This window comes from Petromyzon marinus, chromosome 62 (assembly GCF_048934315.1).
Source record: "Petromyzon marinus isolate PM22_M1 ecotype Great Lakes invasive population chromosome 62, UKy_Petmar_22M1.pri1.0, whole genome shotgun sequence".
NCBI classification, from domain to species: Eukaryota; Metazoa; Chordata; class Hyperoartia; order Petromyzontiformes; family Petromyzontidae; genus Petromyzon; species Petromyzon marinus.
In genome coordinates this window covers 2,634,096-2,660,356 of record NC_133728.1, presented here as the reverse complement: position 1 = coordinate 2,660,356, position 26,261 = coordinate 2,634,096, and the positions used below count along the sequence as shown (strand labels likewise).

General features: G+C 53.5%; 1 protein-coding gene across 1 annotated transcript in view; it reads left to right on the top strand.

Annotated features, from left to right (window-relative positions):
• The first annotated feature begins 6,967 nt into the window (after nt 1-6,967).
• LOC116937180 (patatin-like phospholipase domain-containing protein 4) overlaps nt 6,968-26,261 on the top strand; it is a 46,380-nt gene continuing 27,086 nt past the window's right edge. Inside the window, exons 1-4 of the mRNA XM_076053661.1 lie at nt 6,968-7,081; nt 14,508-14,610; nt 15,023-15,096; nt 19,420-19,579. Of these exons, the coding sequence (XP_075909776.1) occupies nt 14,509-14,610; nt 15,023-15,096; nt 19,420-19,579 (336 nt within the window). The 5' untranslated portion in view covers nt 6,968-7,081; nt 14,508. The remainder of the gene's footprint in view (nt 7,082-14,507; nt 14,611-15,022; nt 15,097-19,419; nt 19,580-26,261) is intronic.

Genomic DNA, 26,261 nt, shown 5'->3' with positions numbered 1-26,261 from the left:
TTACCAGCTCCTTGAGTCGGTGATTCTATAAAAAAAAACACAACTACTTGGCCACAACGTTCAGTTCTATTGAGCTGTTGGTCTGGGTAAGGCTGTGCCCCTTTTGTACACGCAAAATATTATCTTGTTATTATTTTTGCCATTCGTAAAGCGCCTTTGGCTCAATGATAGAGTGATGCAGGTGGCCAGAGGCGTGCGGGGAGAGATGAGGAATTGGGTGGCCACGATAGGCGGTGCGGCGTTTGGGGTTGAGGGGTTGGATAGGGGAGGAGAGGTGGTCACGATAAGAGCGGTAACTTTGGGGATCACGGGAGGGTTATAGGGGAGGGACGGGAATGAGTGGAGGGGCGAGGGGAGGGAGGGAAATGGGCGATGGAGAAGAGGGGGGGGGGGGCTTTAAGAGAGGGATGGAATGAAGTTGAGGGGAGATGCTTCATTCAGAAGGGGCAGTGGGAATCTATTGGCAGTGATGAGTCTATGGGCAGTGTTGAGTCTATGGTGCAGTGATGAGTCTATGGTGCAGTGTTGAGTCTATGGTGCAGTGTTGAGTCTGTGGTGCAGTGATGAGTCTGTGGTGCAGTGATGAGTCTGTGGTGCAGTGTTGAGTCAATGGTGCAGTGTTGAGTCTGTGGTGCAGTGATGAGTCTGTGGTGCAGTGATGAGTCTGTGGTGCAGTGATGAGTCTGTGGTGCAGTGATGAGTCTGTGGTGCAGTGATGAGTCTGTGGTGCAGTGTTGAGTCTGTGGTGCAGTGTGGAGTCTATGGTGCAGTGTTGAGTCTATGGTGCAGTGTTGTTTGTATGTTGAACGTTCTGAAGCGACAACTTTGTCAATCCGAGTGCACACATACACTCTGCAGGCGCGACGACTGGGTAGAGTAAGTGTCCTGCAATTTGGTTGAGACCAGGATTGAGTCTCAACGATGCAAATCCTTCCACGGGGGCTGCCCCTTCATCTCTCTCACGTCCCGCACTACACTCAGAATCTGAATATTTATAAGGGTGAAGGAATCCTACGAGCCACGAAGTTCTTTTTCACAGATGTCCAGTAGGGGGCCACGGCGTAAGAACGTTACAACCAACAGACACAGTTCACGAAATCAACGACAGTCGTGCAAAGTCCAAGACTGGTAAACCGCCCAAACGCACGCAACGCATTGACTGGCGTGGCCGCTGGGGAAGGGTGGTGGCCCGAACCGGCGAACATCGTCAGAACGTTGCTTTGGCGGGCGGTTGTCGTTCTTTGAAAGTACGAATGCCTTTTTGTATTTCCCTAAAGGGCGAAAACAAATTAAAAACATTTACAATTCAAATTCCAAACCGCGACACGCCTTGGTTTCCCATCCCCTTGAGTACGCGTTGTTTTGTTCTGTACGAGACGGAACGGCAACGTTCTGACGATGTGCACGTGTGAAATCTGCCCCCGGACTATAAATGTTTTACTTATTATTAAGCCTATTTTTTGCATCATTATCGTCGTCGTCGTCATTATGAACCGAAGACACTGTCATAATCTGAATATTATATTGATCCTGTAGGTGGAGGAATCGGATGGGCAATGTATTTTACCCCCCCCCCCCCACAGATGTCTCGTAGGCTGCGTGGGTGTCGGTAAGTTCCATCGACAAACGAACGAATACAATAGGCGATGTGAGTGCACAATAGAGAAGAAAACACTAAAACTAAACTATGATTTTATTTTACCAGGTAAGGTCTCCACTGAGCTCTTATAGCTCGTTTTCAGACGCGGCCTGGCTATGGCGAATGATAGCTCAACTGAGTGGGCTTCTCATCGGCATCACGCGGAAATCGCAGCCGCGAACTACGACTAAACCCGTGGCGTTGATGCTAAATGGTGGAGTGGAAACGCCGGAGGACCCGGAGAAAAATCCACGTGACCACGGGGAGAGAGAGACACCGCAAACTCCAAATATACAGCAGCAGCAGGCGTCAGGGTCGGGATCGGAAGCCACGACCTCCTGTAGACCAGGCGAGGTAGTTAACATCTAGCCACCATGAAGATGATTATGAGAGAGAGACACGCAAACTTCAAATATACAGCAGCAGCAGGCGTCAGGGTCAGGATCGAACCCACGACCTCCTATATACCAGGCGAGGTAGTCAACATTTCCTAGCCACCGTGATGATGACAGAGAGAGAGAGACACGTAAACTCCAAATATCCAGCAGGCGACAGGGGGTCGGGGATCGAACCCACGACCTCCTGTACACCAGGCAAGATCGTTAAGATCTCCGAGCCACTATTCCCACCCGTTCCAAACCGCAACTCTCGTTTTTTGTAAAAAGAAAGAAGGAACCGCCCTGTTAGTCATCGCTCCCACACCCTCCGATTAGCGCGGTTGGCTACGTACGGCGCGAAAGATGTTCAACACATACATTGCATACAAATGTACTACCGCGGTATTGACCAGGGCGGCCGCCGAAGTTCGAACCACGAAACCTCTTGCTACTTCTGCTGCTGCAACAGAGAACGGGCTGCGAACCGCGCTACGGCTGGGTCCGTGACACCGCCCCTGTGACTGCGGGGGGGTCTGGGGTGGGGGGTAGAGGGGGTTGGTGTGGAAGGGGGTGGGTGGGTCTTAGAGGGGGTGAGTGGGTGGTAGAGGGGTGAGTGGGTGGTAGAGGGGGTGAGTGGGTGGTAGAGGGGGTGGGTGGGTGGCAGAGAGAGTTGGTATGGTAGAGAGGGTGGGTGGGTGGTGGAGGGGGTGGGTGGGTGGTAGAGAGGGGGTGGGTGGGTGGTAGAGAGGGAGAGGGAGGGGTGGGTGGTAGAGAGGGAGAGGGAGTGGGTGGGTGGTAGAGAGGGAGAGGGAGTGGGTGGGTGGTAGAGAGGGAGAGGGAGTGGGTGGGTGGTAGAGAGGGAGAGGGAGTGGGTGGGTGGTAGAGAGGGAGAGGGAGTGGGTGGGTGGTAGAGAGGGAGAGGGAGTGGGTGGGTGGTAGAGAGGGAGAGGGAGTGGGTGGGTGGTAGAGAGGGAGAGGGAGTGGGTGGGTGGTAGGAGGGAGAGGGAGTGGGTGGGTGGTAGAGAGGGAGAGGGAGTGGGTGGGTGGTAGAGAGGGAGAGGGAGTGGGTGGGTGGTAGAGAGGAGAGGGAGTGGTGGGTGGTAGAGAGGGAGAGGGAGTGGGTGGGTGGTAGAGAGGGGAGAGGAGTGGGTGGGTGGTAGAGAGGGAGAGGGAGTGGGTGGGTGGTAGAGAGGGAGAGGGAGTGGGTGGGTGGTAGAGAGGGAGAGGGAGTGGGGGGTGGTAGAGAGGGAGAGGGAGTGGGTGGGTGGTAGAGAGGGAGAGGGAGTGGGTGGGTGGTAGAGAGGGAGAGGGAGTGGGTGGGTGGTAGAGAGGGAGAGGGAGTGGGTGGGTGGTAGAGAGGGAGAGGGAGTGGGTGGGTGTAGAGAGGGAGAGGGAGTGGGTGGGTGGTAGAGAGGGAGAGGGAGTGGGTGGGTGGTAGAGAGGGAGAGGAGTGGGTGGGTGGTAGAGAGGGAGAGGAGAGGGGTGGGTGGTAGAGAGGGAGAGGGAGTGGGTGGGTGGTAGAGAGGGAGAGGGAGTGGGTGGGTGGTAGAGAGGGAGAGGGAGTGGGTGGGTGGTGAGAGAGGGAGAGGGAGTGGGTGGGTGGTAGAGAGGGAGAGGGAGTGGGTGGGTGGTAGAGAGGGAGAGGGAGTGGGTGGGTGGTAAGAGAGAGGAGAGAGTGGGTGGGTGGTAGAGAGGGAGAGGGAGTGGGTGGGTGGTAGAGAGGGAGAGGGATGGGGTGGGTGGTAGAGAGGGAGAGGGAGTGGGTGGGTGGTAGAGAGGGAGAGGGAGTGGGTGGGTGGTAGAGAGGGAGAGGGGGTGGGTGGGTGGTGAGAGGGAGAGGGAGTGGGGGTGGTAGAGAGGGAGAGGGAGTGGGTGGGTGGTAGAGAGGGAGAGGGAGTGGGGGGGGTGGGGGGGGGGTGGGTGGGTGGTAGAGGAGAGGAGAGGGGTGGTGGGTGGTAGAGAGGGAGAGGGAGTGGGTGGGTGGTAGAGAGGGGGAGGGAGTGGGGTGGGTGGTAGAGAGGGAGAGGGAGTGGGTGGGTGGTAGAGAGGGAGAGGGAGTGGGTGGGTGGTAGAGAGGGAGAGGGAGTGGGTGGGTGGTAGAGAGGGAGAGGGAGTGGGTGGGTGGTAGAGAGGGAGAGGGAGTGGGTGGTGGTGAGGGGAGGGAGTGGGTGGGTGGTAGAGAGGGAGAGGGGTGGGTGGGTGGTAGGGGGGAGAGGGAGGGGTGGGTGGTAGAGAGGGAGAGGGAGTGGGTGGGTGGTAGAGAGGGAGAGGGAGTGGGTGGGTGTTAGAGAGGGAGAGGGGTGGGTGGGTGGTAGAGAGGGGAGGGAGTGGGTGGGTGTAGAGAGGGAGAGGGAGTGGGTGGGTGGTAGAGAGGGAGAGGGAGTGGGTGGGTGGTAGAGAGGGAGAGGGAGTGGGTGGGTGGTAGGGAGGGGAGTGGGTGGGTGGTAGAGAGGGAGAGGGAGTGGGTGGGTGGTAGAGAGGGAGAGGGAGTGGGTGGGTGGTAGAGAGGGAGAGGGAGTGGGTGGGTGGTAGAGAGGGAGAGGGAGTGGGTGGGTGGTAGAGAGGGAGAGGGAGTGGGTGGGTGGTAGAGAGGGAGAGGGAGTGGGTGGGTGGTAGAGAGGGAGAGGGAGTGGGTGGGTGGTGAGAGGGAGAGGGAGTGGGTGGGTGGTAGAGAGGGAGAGGAGTGGGTGGGTGGTAGAGAGGGAGAGGGAGTGGGTGGGTGGTGAGAAGGGAGAGGGAGTGGGTGGGTGGTAGAGAGGGAGGAGGGAGTGGGTGGGTGGTAGAGAGGGAGAGGGAGTGGGTGGGTGGTAGAGAGGGAGAGGGAGTGGGTGGGTGGTAGGAGGGAGAGGGAGGGGGTGGGTGGTAGAGAGGGAGAGGGAGTGGGTGGGTGGTAGAGAGGGAGAGGGAGTGGGTGGGTGGTAGAGAGGGAGAGGGAGTGGGTGGGTGGTAGAGAGGGAGAGGGAGTGGGTGGGTGGTAGAGAGGGAGAGGGAGTGGGTGGGTGGAGAGAGGGAGAGGGAGTGGGTGGGTGGTAGAGAGGGAGAGGGAGTGGGTGGGTGGTAGAGAGGGAGAGGGAGTGGGTGGGTGGTAGAGAGGGAGAGGGAGTGGGTGGGTGGTAGAGGGGAGAGGGAGTGGGTGGGTGGTAGAGAGGGAGGGGAGTGGGTGGGTGGTAGAGAGGGGAGGGAGTGGGTGGGGTGGTAGAGAGGGAGAGAGTGGGGGGTGGTAGAGAGGGAGAGGGAGTGGGTGGGTGGTAGAGAGGGAGAGGAGTGGGTGGGTGGTAAGAGGGAGGGAGTGGGTGGGTGGTAGAGAGGGAGAGGGAGTGGGTGGGTGGTAGAGAGGGAGAGGGGTGGGTGGGTGGTAGAGAGGGAGAGGGAGTGGGTGGGTGGTAGAGAGGGAGAGGGAGTGGGTGGGTGGTAGAGAGGGAGAGGGAGTGGGTGGGTGGTAGAGAGGGAGAGGGAGTGGGTGGGTGGTAGAGAGGGAGAGGGAGTGGGTGGGTGGTAGAGAGGGAGAGGGAGTGGGTGGGTGGTAGAGAGGAGAGGGAGTGGGGGGGTGTAGGAGGGAGAGGGAGTGGGTGGGTGGTAGAGAGGGAGAGGGAGTGGGTGGGTGGTAGAGAGGGAGAGGGAGTGGGTGGGTGGTAGAGAGGGAGAGGGAGTGGGTGGGTGGTAGAGAGGGAGAGGGAGTGGGTGGGTGGTAGAGAGGGAGAGGGAGTGGGTGGGTGGTAGAGAGGGAGAGGGAGTGGGTGGGTGGGAGAGAGGAGAGGGAGTGGTGGGTGGTGAGAGGGGAGAGGGAGTGGGTGGTGGTAGAGGAGGGAGGAGGGAGTGGGTGGGGGTAGAGAGGGAGAGGGAGTGGGTGGGGTGGTAGAGAGGGAGAGGGAGTGGGTGGGGGGAGGGTAGAGGAGTGGTGGGTGGTAGAGAGGGAGAGGGAGTGGGTGGGTGGTAGAGAGGGAGAGGGAGTGGGTGGGTGGTAGAGAGGGAGAGGGAGTGGGTGGGTGGTAGAGAGGGAGAGGGAGTGGGTGGGTGGTAGAGAGGGAGAGGAGTGGGTGGGTGGTAGAGAGGGAGCGGGAGTGGGTGGGTGGTAGAGAGGGAGAGGGAGTGGGTGGGTGGTAGAGAGGGAGAGGGAGTGGGTGGGTGGTAGAGAGGGAGAGGGAGTGGGTGGGTGGTTGAGGGAGGAGAGGGAGTGGGTGGGTGGTAGAGAGGGAGAGGGAGTGGGTGGGTGGTAGAGAGGGAGAGGGAGTGGGTGGGTGGTAGAGAGGAGAGGGGAGTGGGTGGGTGGTAGAGAGGGAGGGGAGTGGGTGGGTGGTAGAGAGGGAGAGGGAGTGGGTGGGTGGTAGAGAGGAGAGGGAGTGGGTGGGTGGTGAGAGGGAGAGGGAGTGGGTGGGTGGTAGAGAGGGAGAGGGAGTGGGTGGGTGGTAGAGAGGGAGAGGGAGGGTGGGTGGTGTAGAGAGGGAGAGGGAGTGGGTGGGTGGTAGAGAGGGAGAGGGAGTGGGGGTGGGTGGTAGAGAGGGAGAGGGAGTGGGTGGGTGGTAGAGAGGGAGAGGGAGTGGGTGGGTGGTAGAGAGGGAGAGGGAGTGGGTGGGTGGTAGAGAGGGAGAGGGAGTGGGTGGGAGGTAGAGAGGGAGAGGGAGTGGGTGGGTGGTAGAGAGGGAGAGGGAGGTGGGTGGTGGTAGAGAGGGAGAGGGAGTGGGTGGGTGGTAGAGAGGGAGAGGGAGTGGGTGGGTGGTAGAGAGGGAGAGGGAGTGGGTGGGTGTAGAGAGGGAGAGGGAGTGGGTTGGGAGGTAGAGAGGGAGAGGGAGTGGGTGGGTGGTAGAGAGGGAGAGGGAGTGGGTGGGTGGTAGAGAGGGAGAGGGAGTGGGTGGGTGGTAGAGAGGGAGAGGGAGTGGGTGGGTGGTAGAGAGGGTTGGTGTGGTAGGGGGGTGTGTGGGTGGGTCGCACGTTTTTTTTTTTACCGCTTTCGCGTATCGTCAAGGGGTCAGTCTCCGTCTCCGACGGACGGGGCACTTCGGTCGTGTGGTCTCTCGGGCGTCAACGGGCACGAGCAAGACCCCACCTCATCGCCACCGTCACACAGGTGAGCAGGTGAGTGCGTGTCGAGTCATGATCCGGCTGTCACTACACAGGTGAGTGAGTGGTCGGGTTATCCCGTGCGTGGATGATTTAGTCAGCGGCGAGTTTTTGCGCTCCTTCACTTGATGTCAGTTTCCAACTTAAAAAAAAAATAACACGTAGCCTTTATTTTACCGGGTATAAAAGCCCACTGAGCTGTTGGTAAGAAGCGAACTGGCTATCAGAATGAAGTGGCAATGTTGCCGCGTGGAAATTTGTATCAGCAGCAGCAGCCACATAATCTATGGACGCGCGATGTTCATTTCAAATGTGTAGGGGAGGGCAAAAAACGGGAGGAGCCGGAGGAAAAAAAAAGTCACGCAAGCACGGAGAAGAGAGAGACACGCAAACTCCAAATATACAGCAGCAGCAGGCGTCAGGGTCGGGATAGAACCGACGACCTCTTGTAGACCAGGCCAGGTAGTTAACATCTCCTAGCCACCGTGATGATGATGAGAGAGCCACGCAAACTCCAAATATACAGCAAGAGTCAGGGTCGGGATCAAACCCACGACCTCCTGTAGACCATTGGTGAAGTTGAACCCAGCGAACCTCACTCCGGATTGTAAAACCCGGTGCGTGGTGCCAGGTGGTGCTGCTGTTACAACATCCTTGAGTGGGGCAGCCCTAAATGATTCAGGGGCTTATCTATCAGCGGGCAGTAACAGCAATGACCCATTGCTCTACGCCACTATAATCTGCTCAAGTCAACGTTCACCTAACTGGACTCGCTCTCTCTCTCACCTGGGTGGTGCGTCGTGGGGTTCGATCCCGACCCTGACGCCTGCTGCTGTATATTTGGAGTTTGAGTGTCTCTCTCTCATCATGTTCACGGTGACTAGGAGATGTTAACTACCTCGCCTGGTATGCAGGAGGTCGTGGCTTCGATCCCGACCGTAACGCCTGCTGCTGCTGTATATTTGAAGTTTTGCGGCGTCTCTCTCATCATCATCACGGTGGCAAGGAGATGTTAACTACTTCGCCTGGTATACAGGAGGTCGTGGCTTCGATCCCGACCGTAACGCCTGCTGCTACTGCTGCTGTATATTTGGAGTTTTGCGGCGTGTCTCTCTCTCATCGTCATCATGGTGGCTATGAGATCTTAACTACCTCGCCTCTCTCTCTCATCGTCATCACGGTGGCTATGAGATGTTAACTACCTCGCCTGGTCTACAGGAGGTCGTGGCTTCGATCCCGACCGTAACGCCTGCTGCTGCTGTATATTTGGAGTTTTGCGGCGTCTCTCTCTCTCTCATCATCATCATCATGGTGGCTATGAGATGTTAACTACCTCGCCTGGTATACAGGAGGTCGTGGCTTCGATCCCGACCGTAACGCCTGCTGCTGCTGTATATTTGGAGTTTTGCGGCGTCTCTCTCTCTCATCATCATCACGGTGGCAAGGAGATGTTAACTACTTCGCCTGGTATACAGGAGGTCGTGGCTTCGATCCCGACCGTAACGCCTGCTGCTACTGCTGCTGTATATTTGGAGTTTTGCGGCGTCTCTCTCTGTCTTATCATCATCATCATCACGGTGGCTATGAGATGTTAACTACCTCGCCTGGTCTACAGGAGGTCATTTACAATCAACGCCACGCGCTCGGAGAGTCATTTGCCTGCTGCTGCACATTTCCGCAATGATGGCGATAAGCCGCCAGCCACCTCCTTGGGCCGCTATCATTTGGCGATAGGCAGAGCCGCTTCTGAGAATCCGCTGTGTAGCTCAGCCGGGGGGGGGGGGGGGGGCGAGGTGGGGGGCCTGTTCCGTATCAACAACGCAGTGAGAACGAGTTGAGTTGTAGCTACATTCTCGATTGTAGCGGCATCCTCCAGCCACCTCTGTCGGGCGAACCCTCGCGAGCAGTTCCACGGACTTCCGTCGCAAATGACCTCTCTGTAAAGCGTGGGGTGGTGGGGTAGAGTGTGGTGTGGTGGGGTAGAGTGTGGTGTGGTGGGGTAGAGTGGGGGGGGGTTAGAGTGTGGTGTGGTGGGGTAGAGTGTGGTGGGGTGGGGTAGAGTGTGGTGTGGTGGGGTAGAGTGTGGTGTGGTAGAGTGTGGTGTGGTGGGGTAGAGTGTGGTGTGGTAGAGTGTGTTGTGGTGGGGTAGAGTGTGGTGTGGTGGGTAGAGTGTGGTGTGGTAGAGTGTGGTGTGGTGGGGTAGAGTGTGGTGGGGTAGAGTGTGGTGTGGTGGGGTAGAGTGTGGTGTGGTGGGGTAGAGTGTGGTGGGGTGGGGTAGAGTGTGGTGTGGTGGGGTAGAGTGTGGTGTGGTAGAGTGTGGTGTGGTGGGGTAGAGTGTGGTGTGGTAGAGTGTGTTGTGGTGGGGTAGAGTGTGGTGTGGTGGGGTAGAGTGTGGTGTGGTGGGGTAAAGTGTGGTGTGGTGGGGTAGAGTGTGGTGTGGTGGGGTGTGGTGTGGTGTGGTGGGGTAGAGTGTGGTGTGGTGGGGTAGAGTGTGGTGTGGTGGGGTAGAGTGTGGTGTGGTGGGGTAGAGTGTGGTGAGGTAGAGTGTGGTGTGGTGGGGTAGAGTGTGGTGTGGTGGGGTAGAGTGTGGTGTGGTGGGGGTGTGGTGTGGTGTGGTGGGGTAGAGTGTGGTGTGGTGGGGTAGAGTGTGGTGTGGTGGGGTAGAGTGTGGTGAGGTAGAGGTGGGTGTGGTGGGGTAGAGTGTGGTGGGGGTAGAGTGTGGTGTGGTGGGGTAGAGTGTGGTGAGGTGAGTGTGGTGTGGTAGAGTGTGGTGTGGTAGAGTGTGGTGGGGTAAAGTGTGGTGTGGTGGGGTGTGGTGTGGTGGGGTAGAGTGTGGTGTGGTGGGGTGTGGTGTGGTGGGGTAGAGTGTGGTGTGGTGGGGTAGAGTGTGGTGAGGTAGAGTGTGGTGTGTGTAGAGTGTGGTGTGGTAGAGTGTGGTGTGGTGGGGTAAAGTGTGGTGTGGTGGGGTGTGGTGGTGGGGGTAATGTGTGGTGTGGTGGGGTGTGGGTGGTGGGTGTGTGGTGGTGGGGTGTGGTGTGGTGGGGTAGAGTGTGGTGTGGTGGGGTAGAGTGTGGTGTGGTGGGGTAGAGTGTGGTGTGGTGGATAAAGTGTGGGTAGCTCTCCATCCACCACCAACACAAATGCTATCTCAACGAAGTGGACTTAACATTATCATCATCATCACGTGGACATTCATATCAATTAAATACGGTACTCTAAACGCATCATGTTGATGCTAAATGTGGAAGGAAAAAACAGTGGACCAGGAGAAATAAAAAAAACCACGGGACCATGGGAAGAGAGAGAGAGAGATACAGCAAACTCCGAATAGATAACAGGCGTCAGGGTCGGGATCGGAACCCACGACCTCCTGTAGACCACGCGAGGTAGTTAACATCTCCTAGCCACCGTGATGATGATGAGAGAGAGATAGAACCCACGACCTCCTGTATACCAGGCGAGGTAGTTAACATCTAGCCACCGTGATGATGATGAGAGAGGGATAGAACCCACGACCTCTTGTATACCAGGCGAGGTAGTTAACATCTCCTAGCCACGGCGGCGCCCAACATGAATGTGGCGAGCAATTTCGCAACTGATAGCGGCTATGACTCAGCTGTAAATGAGTTCTTGTACCTGGCACCGGTTGTGTAAGGTCCCGGTTAAGTTTGAGGATTGTTATATGATTGGCGGGGGGTGGGGGGGGGGGGAAACGGGTACTATTTGGATGCACAAATGTAGTAAATGAAAAGTCCTGTTGTTCGTCTCGTGTGGAAAAATGGAAGGAACGGGAAAGAGAGAGGGAGAACTCTGACAGAGACGATGGCTTGGCGACATCTTAAGAAGAGGTTTGTGCCAGGAATGTGTGGTCCACTACTTGACGAATATTGCTACTACAAGACAGACAGAGAGAGAGAGGAAAGTGGAAAAACGACAAATGACGGAATGTGCAGTGGAAACCTCCTTCTCCTCCGGGGCTATCTACCCATGGGATCGTGATGATGATGATGATGCTAGGATTGGTGGGGGAGGCTCATTGTGTATTTGAATTCCTGGACCGTTTTACCATCACCACCACCATCACCACCACTGCCGTCGCTACCCCCGCGACCTGATTCAGTTCGGAAAAGCGAACCGATATTGATTGATATCGATCGATCACCTCCGCCGCCCATGAGTGATGATAATGATGCCAATCTTCTGCGGTGTGATGTTCAGTTGATTGATATTGATTGATCACCGCCGTCCGCGAATGATGATGATGATGATGCCAATCTTCCGCCTAGTGATATTCACGGTTATTAGTTTGAATGTATGTCTGTGTGTCTTTGAGTATAAACGAACTGTAGCGCTGACTCAAAGTAACAGCGAACACAAACAAAAACTTCGGGGACTTTATTTGTTGCTGTTGTTGTTAACGACTTCAATTAAATTTTAAAGCTTTCGTGACTGCAGTAATTCATATTCTTAGCTCTTTCGGTAAAGTCACGTTGAAGGGAAACAATCAAATAACTTTGTTTTATATATATATTTTATGACTTCAATTCAGTTTTACCGACGTGCTCTGAAGAAGGGCCTCAATGGGCCCCCCCCCCCCCCCCCGAAACGTGGGCTGGTGAAACAGGGTTCCCTCTTCACGCCACGTTTTTGACGACGGCGTTGACGTCGTGTTTACTGTTGCCATTACTGTTCGACAAGTCCTGCGCATCGTGCCATTGGCTCCAATGACTCGGACCGTCTCCACGCAACGATTGCAACCACTACGACGTTAGTGGAACGCTTCGTCGCAGTCTTTCGCGGCCGATCTTAGCCACGAGAGGCTTGCTTTTTTTCCCGTTCGGGTGTGGATCGCGCGAATATAGATGTGTCGTCGTGAAAACCGCCACCACCACCACCACCACCCGACCCGACACGGCCAATTGATAAAGGGGGTTGCCACGTAAACAAAACGTGCATAATTCGTAAGGGGCCGTCCATAAATGACGTCACGCACCTGAAGGGGGGGGGGGGGTCAGACATTTGTGACGAGGGGGTGGGGGGGGGTGGTTGAGAAATGTGACGTCACATCAAAATGCACAACTTTAAATAAATATAGACAAACACGTTCTACTTAATTAAATATACTTTTTTTAAATAAATGTTTTCTCCTACAACATCAGAGTGCAGCGCCACATTAAATACGCGGTAAAATGACAACAGTTTAAAGTGATTTGAAGCACGTTTTATTTATTTTTTTGGGGGGGGGGGCGGGGACAGAGCTTTGTGACGTCATATTTGAGGGGGGGTCTGACTTTTTGTGACGCCGTGTGACGAGGGGGTAGAAAATCGTCCAAAAACCCCGTGACGTCATTTATGGACGGCCCCTAATGCACACTTGATGCCATGCAAACGAGTACCTATTTGGTGCTTGAACGTCTAAACGTCTTAACGCAACCCCTGTTTTACTTGCCACAAAGGATTCAAAACCTCTTCTTATTTTTCATACTTTGTTGATTACTGGCAAGCAACAAAAAAAAGGTCCCAACACAAGCGGCCGTCTTCAGGTGAAAGGAACAAACCTGTCGGGACGACGTTTCGGCCACTTGTGTTGTGGCCGAAACGTCGTGAGAATTTTTTTGTTTTATTTTATTATTTTATTCTCATTCTTACGCGGTGGTGACTTTACCGAAAGAACCAAAGAAGATGAATCCTTGCAGTCGCGAAAGCTTTAAATCGACAAAAAAAGGTCCCGTTGACATGCCTGTGAACCTACACGGGTTACCTTGTGGGTTCTTGTACGGGGGAAATTGAATTCGCAGGTTCGAGCGGCGGAGAGCCGTTTCAATGTGGGCAACAACAAAAATAATAAATCTCTGTTTGTGTTTCTCTCCCTTGTGATGGGGCTTTGCAGGATGAACGTTGAGATTTATAAGGGGCACGGGGTGACCAATGAGGGTTTTAATTGGTCTCTAATAAGGTAGGGCACTGATAAGGCGTTGACAGGTATGTAGCAGTGTGGTGTATAGTAGTGTATAGTAGTGTATGCTAGTGTATAGTAGTGTATGCTAGTGTATAGTAGTGTATAGTGTAGTGTATAGTGTAGTGTATAGTAGTGTATAGTGTAGTGTATAGTAGTGTATAGTGTAGTGTATAGTAGTGTATAGTGTAGTGTATAGTGGTGTATAGTGAATAGTAGTGTATAGTGTAGTGTATAGTAGTGTATAGTGTAGTGTATAGTAGTGTATAGTGTAGTGTATAGTGTAGTGTCTACTAGTGTATAGTAGTGTATAGTGTGTATAGTAGTGTATAGTGTAGTGTATACTAGTGTATAGTAGTGTATAGTGTAGTGTATAGTAGTGTAGTGTATAGTGTAGTGTATAGTGTAGTGTATAGTAGTGTATAGTGTAGTGTATAGTAGTGTATAGTGTAGTGTATAGTGTAGTGTATACTAGTGTATAGTAGTGTAGTGTATAGTAGTGTATAGTGTAGTGTATAGTGTAGTGTATAGTAGTGTAGAGTGTAGTGTATAGTAGTGTATAGTGTAGTGTAGTGTATAGTGTAGTGTATAGTGTAGTGTATAGTGTAGTGTATACTAGTGTATAGTAGTGTATAGTAGTGTATAGTGTAGTGTATAATAGTGTATAGTAGTGTAGTGTATAGTAGTGTATAGTGTAGTGTATAGGATGAACGTTGAGATCTATAAGGGCACGGGGTGACCAATATGGTTTGAATTGTTCTGTAATACGGTAGGGCACTGATCCGGGGTTGGCAGGTATGCACATACCAATTTGAAAACTGATCACGAAATTATTTGGAAATGCAACTCTCATCATGGCCCCCTAAACTCTTATCATCCACTCTATCTCTCTGTTTATGTGCCACGGCATGGGGTCGTTGCCCGAAACGTCGCCCAGCACGTGTCCGTTTCGAGGCGATGCACACTGGTTGCTATTGGCGAATGCGTTGGGTCCTTTGCCCCCTATAGTGGCCTGATTATAGGAATGTGTGTGCGTGTGTGTCTGTGTCTATGTGTGTCTGCGTGTGTCTGTGTGTATGTGTGTCTGCGTGTGTCTCTGTGTATGTGTGTCTGCGTGTGTCTGTGTGTATGTGTGTCTGCGTGTGCATGTATAGTGGGGAGCGGTGATGTAGCGGTTAGCGCGCTGCGCTACGAACCTGACCCACAAAGGATCGATTCCCGCTCACGGCCAACACCGGTGACGATTATCTGCACCGGTCCTGGGCCTCCCCTAGGTCGACCCAGCCTCAAATGAGTAACCTGGTGCGGTGTGTAAACATCGCCACTGGGAAGACAAAGGCGGGCGGGCGGGCGTGGTGCTGGCCACCGACCCCTCGTGTGCCGTTCCGGCCTTCATAGGCGCTGCTCGCGAACAGCACTCGCCCCCAACAGCCTGTTAATGGCTATGAGGGGGATCTTTGTCTTGTTGTGTCTACAGGATGGAAGCTATTATTGTGCTTTGCAAGGCACTGATTTATGCCGCGTGTTCTCTGGTTATCATCATGCGAGCGTTCGTCAATGCAGCATTGTTCACCATCAGGGTGAGCTGAGTGCACGCGCGCACACGCACGCACGCACACGCTCACACACTCACAGAAACCTTCTGCCTTGGTTCGATAATTATGATTGTCAATCCACAAGAGACAATGCATCTCAACGTGCGGATGTTGTTGAACTTCTTTGACGCGCTGCTCACAAAAAAGCAGCTCTGGACAATTGGATTTGTCAATCTGGATGACGATGATTTAAAAGTGCAGCGTAGCTCGCAGTGACTTTCTCATATCGGAAGGAAGAGCGCGTTCCAGACGGCCGCAGGCAGCGGCGCATCTTGGAAGCGCCGCGCGACGATGCCGGCGACTTCTCTCTTTGCTCGATGGGCTGTCGATGATTGTTTTAAATTTGTTGATACATTTAACAACAAAAAACCCCTCTCGTGTCTTTCGTCGATTTCAGGATGCGTTTGAATTGAACGACGACGCGGAACCGGGAGACCAACGAGTTTGCAGAAAGAGAGAAAATATCGAAAGGTAAAATTGCTTTGCACGTTCGTGTTATGGTACCACGGTGGCAGGGAGATGTTAACTACCTCGCTCGGTACACAGGAGGTCGTGGGTTCGATCCCAAATGCCCGCTGTATATTTCGAGTTTGCCGTGTCTCTCTCCGGGTCCTCCGAGTTTTCCCTCCACATTCAGAATTAACATCACGATTTTAGAGTATTCGGCTGCTATACATTTCCACGTTCATGATAAGCCACTTCGTTGAGCTATCGTTTGTGGCCAGGTCGCTTATGAAAAAGAGCTACTCAGCTGGTAAAATAAATAAAAATTGCATGAGTAAGCATAGCTCACAGAGCATTGAAATATCTGGGACATGGTCCCACCATCGTTGAGCCCCTCCGTCTCAGGCGAGGTCGCGTTGGCTGGGTCATGTAGCCCACATCCCAAGCCACCGCATGCCCAAGCAGATAGGGGGAGGGGGTGCTAAACAGGCGTGGAGAAGAGATGGAGCTGATGCGGTACAGGAGGACGTGGAGCTGAGTGGGACTTGCCGATGAATGGTACCAGCGCGGTCAGGATCGGCCTCTGTGGGGGAGGCTCGTGAAGGACGCTGCTACTGGGCAGTTGGAGGTAGTCGCCTTCCAGCAACAGCAGAGGGCAGAGGAGCGATGCCCGCAGCAACGAGCGGAACGCCGGGCGGCTATAACGCAGCGAGTTGGCAGAGTGGGGGGCACAGCTGGTTACATCTGTGGTGATGTCTATTGAGTCACTACGGCGTCTAGCGCCAGCTACTGGAAGATGAGTGGCACTGTGCATGTTAGCGTCTCTCTCTGGCACCAGAGTTGTGTATAGCAAAGACGCGGCCCTAAGGGGGGGAGGGGGGGGCATGCTTCTGGTGACGGCCAGAAAGAGGGAACTTCAGAACATCACAGTCTGGGTGAACCCGAGAGGGCACGTGACCAGGAGAGGGTAGCGAGGGGGCGGGGGCTCAGGGGTGTCGAGAGGGGCACGTGACATAGGGCCCAGAACCTTCTAGTAGGATCTAGAAGGGGGCGTGGCCTAGGGCGGAGCCAGGCCACGCTCAGGGGCATAAAAGGGAAGCCGTCCCTTGGTGTGGACCAATCAGTTTCAAGGACAATGCATCATATTACCATAGTATGTTTTTTGTTTGCATTTTGACTGCAGGTATTGTGGTTAATGCAGTAAACATGAATCCTTGTAAAAAGGTTTCAGTTTTGTTGCCAGAAAAAAAGAGGAAAACCCCCATTATTATCTCTTTGGTTCGTTGCGATTTTCGATTTGAAATCGATTAATCGTTTTAGCCCTAGTGCTGAAGGCTGGGGATGTTGTAGCAAGTAAGGCGGTGCTACTGAGCGCCATCGCTGGGGTGGTGGTGGTGGCTGCATCGCCACAACCGCACCTCGCATAATTGAAGGCGAGTGTAAAATCAAGAGCTCCAAACCCCTGAAAACTGAGTGAGCCTCTTGGGTTGTTGTTGTTTGTGCCCTCACCTCCCCAACAATCGCCCACGTTACGCTCGGCTTCGTGGGTCAGGCAGTGCGTCACTGACCGACCCGGTTATCTAGTTACCCCGTCGTGGTCTAAGGTACTCGTGGAGGGTCACCACCTACGTCGTTCTCGCGTACGTCTACGCAGTTAACCCTGTTGGGGGTGTTAGAATAAACGTGTCGCCTCCAAGTTCTCCAAGCGTGTGTCTCCATGGAGCCCACTACACATCTGCAAGCCATCTCAGTTAGCCAACCCGTGGCGCCTGCAGGATCAGTCCCGTGAACTGCTGCCTGCAGCGAGCCTTCCACACCCCACGTGAAGTTAGTGGCGATGAAGGAGATTGGTGGGAGTGGTGGTTGTATGGGGAGCGGTCGTGCAGGCGTTGAGCAGCTACGCCGCGCTACGGACCCGGCGACCCGAGTTCTATTCCCCCACTCACGTCCACCAACGCCACCAGTGACGATTATCGGCACTGGTCCTGGGCCTCCCATATAGTTCGACTCCGCCTCGAATGAGTCTACCTGGTGTGGTTGTTTGTAAAACATCCTCGCTGGGGAGACAAAGGCGGCCGGTACGTGGTATCTGGCTGACCCACCCCCATCATCGGTGCGCGGTCTTCATAGGCACTGCTCCTGCTGCTCGCTAACGTCACTTAGAATCCGAATCTTTATTTACACTGGAGGAATACGATGAGCTACAAAGCTCTTTTCTCACAGATGTCCACTTGCCCCCCTCCTCCTTTTCAGTCTGGGAGACCTTTGGCACCCCAGTGACTATGAGATGTTGACTACCTCGCCCAGTATATAGGAGGTCGCGGGTTCGATCCCGACCCTGATGCCTGCTGTATATTTGGAGTTTGCGTGTCTCTCTCCCATCATCATCACGCTGACTATGAGATGTTAACTACCTCGCCAGGTCTACAGGAGGTCGTGGGTTCGATCCCGACCCTGACGCCTGCTGCTGCTGTACATTTGAAGTTTGCGGTGTCTCTCTCTCATCATCATCATGCTGACTATGAGATGTTAACTACCTCGCCAGGTCTACAGGAGGTCGTGGGTTCGATCCCGACCCTGACGCCTGCTGCTGCTGTATATTTGGAGTTTGCGTGTCTCTCTCTCTCATCATCATCACGGTGACTATGAGATGTTAACTACCTCGCTAGGTATACAGGAGGTCATGGGTTCGATCCCGACCCTGACGCCTGCTGCTGCTGTATATTTGGAGTTTGCGTCTCTCTCTCATCATGATCACGGTGGCTATGAGATGTTAACTACCTCGCCAGGTCTACAGGAGGTCGTGGCTTCGATCCTGACCCTGACGCCTGCTGCTGCTGCTGTATATTTGGAGTTTGCGTGTCTCTCTCTCTCTCTCATCATCATCACGGTGGCTATGAGATGTTAACTACCTCGCCTGGTCTACAGGAGGTCGTGGCTTCGATCCCACGACCCTGACGCCTGCTGCTGCTGCTGCTGTATATTTGGAGTTTGCGGTGTCTCTCTCCCCGTGGTCGCGTGGATTTTTCCTCCGGGTCCTCCGGTTTTTCGCCCCCTCCGCATTTGTAATCGACGTCACCGCGCGTTTAGAGAGTGATATCAGTTTCCACGTGATGATGACAATTAGCCCTACTTCGTTGGGCTCATCATCATCATTTGTGACAGCCAGGTCATTTTTACGAAAAAGAGGTACATAGCAACCTGGTAAAAATAAAAAATAAACCACAACAATAGTGTCATGGGACCTTGTTGCCAGTATCAAAGTATGAAACATAATAATAGGTTTTACCCTTTCTGTCAATAAAAAAAACAGTTGTGTTAAGATGTTGAAACACCAAATATATATTTTTTTGCAAAGAATAAAGTCCGCATTAGCCACGCACACTTGCGGCAAAACATGCCAGCACAGACACGCTCTGATGATATAAGCGTTCAGACTTGATTTGAAGCTTTCGTGACATGCAGGGATTACTCTTTGGTTCTATTCGGTAAAGTCACGTAGGTAAAAAGAATAAAACAACAAAAAATCACGACGTTTCGGCCACAACACAATCGGCCTTCAACAGGTGAAGGGACCAGACTGTCTTTTTTTCCACTCCAGCGCAGTCTTCGAGACAGCCTGGTCCCTTCACCTGATGAAGGCCGCTTGTGTTGTGGCCGAAACGTCGTGATTTTTGTTGTTTTATTTGATTTTTACCTACTACGTGACTTTACCGAAGAGAACCAAAGAGTATGGATCTTTGCGGTCACGAAAGCTTCAAATCTTTTGGTGAAGTCACGTAGAAAAGAAAATAATTAAAATAACGGAGTACGACGTTTCGGTTGCAACGCAAGCAACCATCATCAGGTAGGAATGAACGATAAAAAAACAGACACGGGAACAGCACAGGCAGACACACATGCAGAGAGAGACACACGCCGTCCATAAATGACGTCACGCACCTAGGGGTGGGGGGTGGGGGGTCAGACATTTGTGACGATGTGTGACGATTGGGGGGGGGGGGTGGTTGAGAAATGTGACGTCACATCGAAACGCGCAACTTTAAATAAATACAGACACAACACGTTCTACTTAATGAAATTGACTTTTTAATAAATGTTTTCTCCTACAACATCAGAGTGCAGCGCCACATTAAATACGCAACTACAATGACAATAGTTTAAAGCGATTTGAAGCATCTTTTATTTTCAAAATGGAAATATATTTTTTGGGGGGGGTAGGGCAGAGCTTTGTGACGTCATATTTGAGGGGGGTGGGGTCTGACTTTTTGTGACGCCGTGTGACGAAGTGGGGGGGGGCGGGTCAAAAATCGCGTGACGTCATTTACGGACGGCCCCTTTGTCGGTCAGCTGGTCGGTGTCCATGCCGGGTGCTGGGTTCCTGCTGCCCTACCAACTCGGAGTGTGCACGGCTCTGCACGTGCACGGCGTGCCCGTCACTCACGCGGCCGGCTCCTCTAGCGGCTCGCTGGCAGCAGCCATGCTCACCCTGGCTCCTCACAGGAGCAAGGTGACTCACACTCACTCACTCACCCGTACACTCACTCACCCGTACACTCACTCACTCACCCGTACACTCACTCACCTGTACACTCACTCACTCACCTGTACACTCACTCACCCGTACACTCACTCACTCACTCACCCGTACACTCACTCACTCACCCGTACACTCACTCACTCACCCGTACACTCACTCACTCACCTGTACACTCACTCACTCACCTGTACACTCACTCACCCGTACACTCACTCACCTGTACACTAACTCACTCACCCGTACACTCACTCACTCACCCGTACACTCACTCACTCACCTGTACACTCATTCACCCGTACACTCACTCACCTGTACACTCACTCACTCACCTGTACACTCACTCACCCGTACACTCACTCACTCACCTGTACACTCACTCACTCACCCGTACACTCACTCACTCACCTGTACACTCACTCACTCACCTGTACACTCACTCACCCGTGCACTCACTCACATGTACACTCACTCACTCACTCACCTGTACACTCACTCACCCGTACACTCACTCGCTCACCTGTACACTTACTCATTCACCTGTACACTCACTCACTCACCTGTACACTCACTCACTCACCTGTACACTCACTCACTCGCTCACTCACCTGTACACTCACTCACTCACCCGTACACTCACTCACCCGTACACTCACTCACTCACCCGTACACTCAATCACTCACTCACCCGTACACTCACTCACTCACTCACCCGTACACTCACTCACTCACTCACCTGTACACTCACTCGCCCGTACACTCACTCACCTGTACACTCACTCACTCACCCGTACACTCACTCACCCGTACACTCACTCACCCGTACACTCACTCACTCACCTGTACACTCACTCACTCACTCACCTGTATACTCACTCACCCGTACACTCACTCACCTGTACACTCACTCACTCACCCGTACACTCACTCACTCACCTGTACACTCACTCACTCACCTGTACACTCACTCACTCACTCACCTGTACACTCACTCACTCACCCGTACACTCACTCACCCGTACACTCACTCACTCACCTGTACACTCACTCACTCACCCGTACACTCACTCACTCACCTGTACACTAACTCACTCGCTCACTCACCTGTACACTCACTCACTCACTCACCCGTACACTCACTCACCTGTACACTCACTCACTCACCCGTACACTCACTCACTCACCCGTACACTCACTCACCCGTACACTCACCCGTACACTCACTCACTCACCCGTACACTCACTCACCCGTACACTCACTCACCCGTACACTCACTCACCCGTACACTCACTCACCCGTACACTCACTCACCCGTACAATTACTCGCTCACCCGTACACTCACTCGCTCACCTGTACACTCACTCACTCACCCGTACACTCACTCACCCGTACACTCACTCACCCGTACACTCACTCACTCACTCACCTGTACACTCACTCACTCGCTCACTCACCTGTACACTCACTCACTCACCCGTACACTCACTCACCTGTACACTTACTCACTCACCCGTACACTCACTCACTCACCCGTACACTCACTCACCCGTACACTCACTCACCCGTACACTCACTCACCCGTACACTCACTCACCCGTACACTCACTCACTCACTCACCCGTACAATCACTCGCTCACCCGTACACTCACTCGCTCACCTGTACACTCACTCACTCACCCGTACACTCACTCACCCGTACACTCACTCACCTGTACACTCACTCACTCACCTGTACACTCACTCACTCACCCGTACACTCACTCACCGGTACACTCACTCACTCACCTGTACACTCACTCAGCCGTACACTCACTCAATCACCCGTACACTCACTCACCCGTACACTCACTCACTCACCTGTACACTCACTCACTCACTCACCTGTACACTCACTCACTCACTCACCCGTACACTCACTCACCCGTACACTCACTCACCTGTACACTCACTCACCCGTACACTCACTCACCCGTACACTCACTCACTCACCTGTACACTCACTCACTCACCCGTACACTCACTCACCCGTACACTCACTCACTCGTACACTCACTCACCCGTACACTCACTCACTCACCCGTACACTCACTCACTCACCCGTACACTCACTCACTCACTTGTGCACTCACTCACTCACCTGTACACTCACTCACTCACTCACCCGTACACTTACTCACCCATACACTCACTCACCTGTACACTCACTCACTCGCCCACCCGTACACTCACTCACTCACCTGTACACTCACTCACCCGTACACTCACTCACTCACCCGTACACTCACTCACTCACTTGTGCACTCACTCACTCACTCACCTGTACACTCACTCACCCGTACACTCACTCACCCACCCGTACACTCACTCACCCATACACTCACTCACTTACCTGTACACTCACTCACTCGCTCACCCGTACACTCACTCACTCACCTGTACACTCACTCACGCGTACACTCACTCACTCACCCGTACACTCACTCACTCACCCGTACACTCACTCACTCACCCGTACACTCCCTCACTCACCCGTACACTCACTCATTCACTCGTACACTCACTCACTCACCCGTACACTCACTCACTCACCCGTACACTCACTCACTCACTCACTTGTGCACTCACTCACTCACCTGTACACTCACTCACTCACCCGTACACTCACTCACTCACCCATACACTCACTCACTTACCTGTACACTCACTTGCTTACCCGTACACTCACTCACTCACCCGTACACTCACTCACTCACCTGTACACTCCTCACTCACCCGTACACTCACTCACTCACCTGTCTACTCACTTACTCACCTGTACACTCACTCACTCACTCACCTGTACACTCACTCACTCACCTGTACACTCACTCACACTACACTCGCTCACCCGTACACTCACTCACTCGCTCACCCGTACACTCACTCACTCACTCACCCGGACACTCACTCACTCACTCACCCGTACACTCACTCACCCGTACACTCACTCACTCACTCACCCGTACACTCACTCACCTGTACACTCACTCACTCACCCGTACACTCACTCACTCACCCATACACTCACTCACCCGTACACTCACTCACTCACCTGTACACTCACTCACTCACCCGTACACTCACTCACCCGTACACTCACTCACCTGTACACTCACTCACCCGTACACTCACTCACCCGTACACTCACTCACTCACTCACCTGTACACTCACTCACTCACCCGTACACTCACTCACTCGTACACTCACTCACTCGTACACTCACTCACTCACTCACCCGTACACTCACTCACTCACCCGTACACTCACTCACTCACTCACCCGTACACTCACTCACTCACTTGTGCACTCACTCACTCACCTGTACACTCACTCACTCACCCGTACACTTACTCATCCATACACTCACTCACTTACCTGTACACTCACTCACTCGCTCACCCGTACACTCACTCACTCACTCACCCGTACACTCACTCACTCACCCGTACACTCACTCACTCACCCGTACACTCACTCACTCACCCGTACACTCACTCACTCACTTGTGCACTCACTCACTCACTCACCTGTACACTCACTCACTCACCCGTACACTTACCCATACACTCACTCACTTACCTGTACACTCACTCACTCGCTCACCCGTACACTCACTCACTCACCTGTACACTCACTCACCCGTACACTCACTCACTCACCCGTACACTCACTCACTCACTTGTGCACTCATTCACTCACTCACCTGTACACTCACTCACCCGTACACTCACTCACCCACCCGTACACTCACTCACCCATACACTCACTCACTTACCTGTACACTCACTCACTCGCTCACCCGTACACTCACTCACTCACTCACCCGTACACTCACTCACTCACTCACTTGTGCACTCACTCACTCACCTGTACACTCACTCGCTCACTCACCCATACACTCACTCACTCACCTGTACACTCACTTGCTTACCCGTACACTCACTCACTCACCCGTACACTCACTCACTCACCTGTACACTCCTCACTCACCCGTACACTCATTCACCTGTCTACTCACTTACTCACCTGTACACTCACTCACTCACTCACCTGTACACTCACTCACACTACACTCGCTCACCCGTACACTCACTCACTCGCTCACCCGTACACTCACTCACTCACTCACCCGGACACTCACTCACTCACTCACCCGTACACTCACTCACCCGTACACTCACTCACCTGTACACTCACTCACTCACCCGTACACTCACTCACTCACCCGTACACTCACCCGTACACTCACTCACCTGTACACTCACTCACTCACTCACCCGTACACTCACTCACCCGTACACTCACTCACCTGTGCACTCACTCACCCGTACACTCACTCACCCGTACACTCACTCACTCACCTGTACACTCACTCACTCACTCACCCGTACACTCACTCACCCGTACACTCACTCACTCGTACACTCACTCACCCGTACACTCACTCACTCACCCGTACACTCACTCACTCACCCGTACACTCACTCACTCACTTGTGCACTCACTCACCTGTACACTCACTCACCCGTACACTTACTCACCCATACACTCACTCACTTACCTGTACACTCACTCACTCGCTCACCCGTACACTCACTCACTCACCTGTACACTCACTCACCCGTACACTCACTCACTCACTCACCCGTACACTCACTCACTCACTTGTGCACTCACTCACTCACCTGTACACTCACTCACCCGTACACTCACTCACCCACCCGTACACTCACTCACCTATACACTCACTCACTTACCTGTACACTCACTCACTCGCTCACCCGTACACTCACTCACTCACCTGTACACTCACTCACGCGTACACTCACTCACTCACCCGTACACTCACTCACCCGTACACTCACTCACTCACCCGTACACTCCCTCACTCACCCGTGCACTCACTCATTCACTCGTACACTCACTCACTCACCCGTACACTCACTCACTCACCCGTACACTCACTCACTCGCCCGTACACTCACTCACCTGTACACTCACTCACTCACCCGTACACTCACTCACTCACCTGTACACTCACTCACTCACCCGTACACTCACTCACTCACCCGTACACTCACTCACCCGTACACTCACTCACTCACTCACCTGTACACTCACTCACTCACCCGTACACTCACTCACTCGCCCGTACACTCACTCACCTGTACACTCACTCACTCACCCGTACACTCCCTCACTCACCTGTACACTCACTCACTCGCTCACTCACCTGTACACTCACCCGTACACTCACTCACCTGTACACTCACTCACTCACCCGTACACTCACTCACTCACCCGTACACTCACTCACCCGTACACTCACTCACCCGTACACTCACTCACCCGTACACTCACTCGCTCACCTGTACACTCACTCACTCACCCGTATACTCACTCACCCGTACACTCACTCACTCACCTGTACACTCACTCACTCACCTGTACACTCACTCACTCACCCGTACACTCACTCACCGGTACACTCACTCACTCACCTGTACACTCACTCAGCCGTACACTCACTCAATCACCCGTACACTCACTCACGCGTACACTCACTCACCTGTACACTCACTCACTCACTCACCTGTACACTCACTCACTCACTCACCCGTACACTCACTAACCCGTACACTCACTCAATTGTACACTCACTCACCCGTACACTCACTCACCCGTACACTCACTCACTCACCCGTACACTCACTCACTCACCTGTACACTCACTCACCCGTACACTCACTCACCCGTACACTCACTCACTCGTACACTCACTCACTCGTACACTCACTCACTCACTCACCCGTACACTCACTCACCCGTACAGTCACTCACTCACCCGTACACTCACTCACTCACTTGTGCACTCACTCACTCACCTGTACACTCACTCACTCACCCGTACACTTACTCACCCATACACTCACTCACTTACCTGTACACTCACTCACTCGCTCACCCGTACACTCACTCACTCACCTGTACACTCACTCACCCGTACACTCACTCACTCACCCGTACACTCACTCACTCACTTGTGCACTCACTCACTCACTCACCTGTACACTCACTCACCCGTACACTCACTCACCCACCCGTACACTCACTCACCCATACACTCACTAACTTACCTGTACACTCACTCACTCGCTCACCCGTACACTCACTCACTCACCTGTACACTCACTCACTCACCCGTACACTCACTCACTCACCCGTACACTCACTCACTCACTCACCCGTACACTCACTCACTCACCCGTACACTCCCTCACTCACCCGTACACTCACTCATTCACTCGTACACTCACTCACTCACCCGTACACTCACTCACTCACCCGTACACTCACTCACTCACTCACTTGTGCACTCACTCACTCACCTGTACACTCACTCACTCACCCGTACACTCACTCACTCACCCATACACTCACTCACTCACCTGTACATTCACTTGCTTACCCGTACACTCACTCACCCGTACACTCACTCACTCACTCACCTGTACACTCCTCACTCACCCGTACACTCACTCACTCACCTGTCTACTCACTTACTCACCTGTACACTCACTCACTCACCTGTACACTCACTCACACTACACT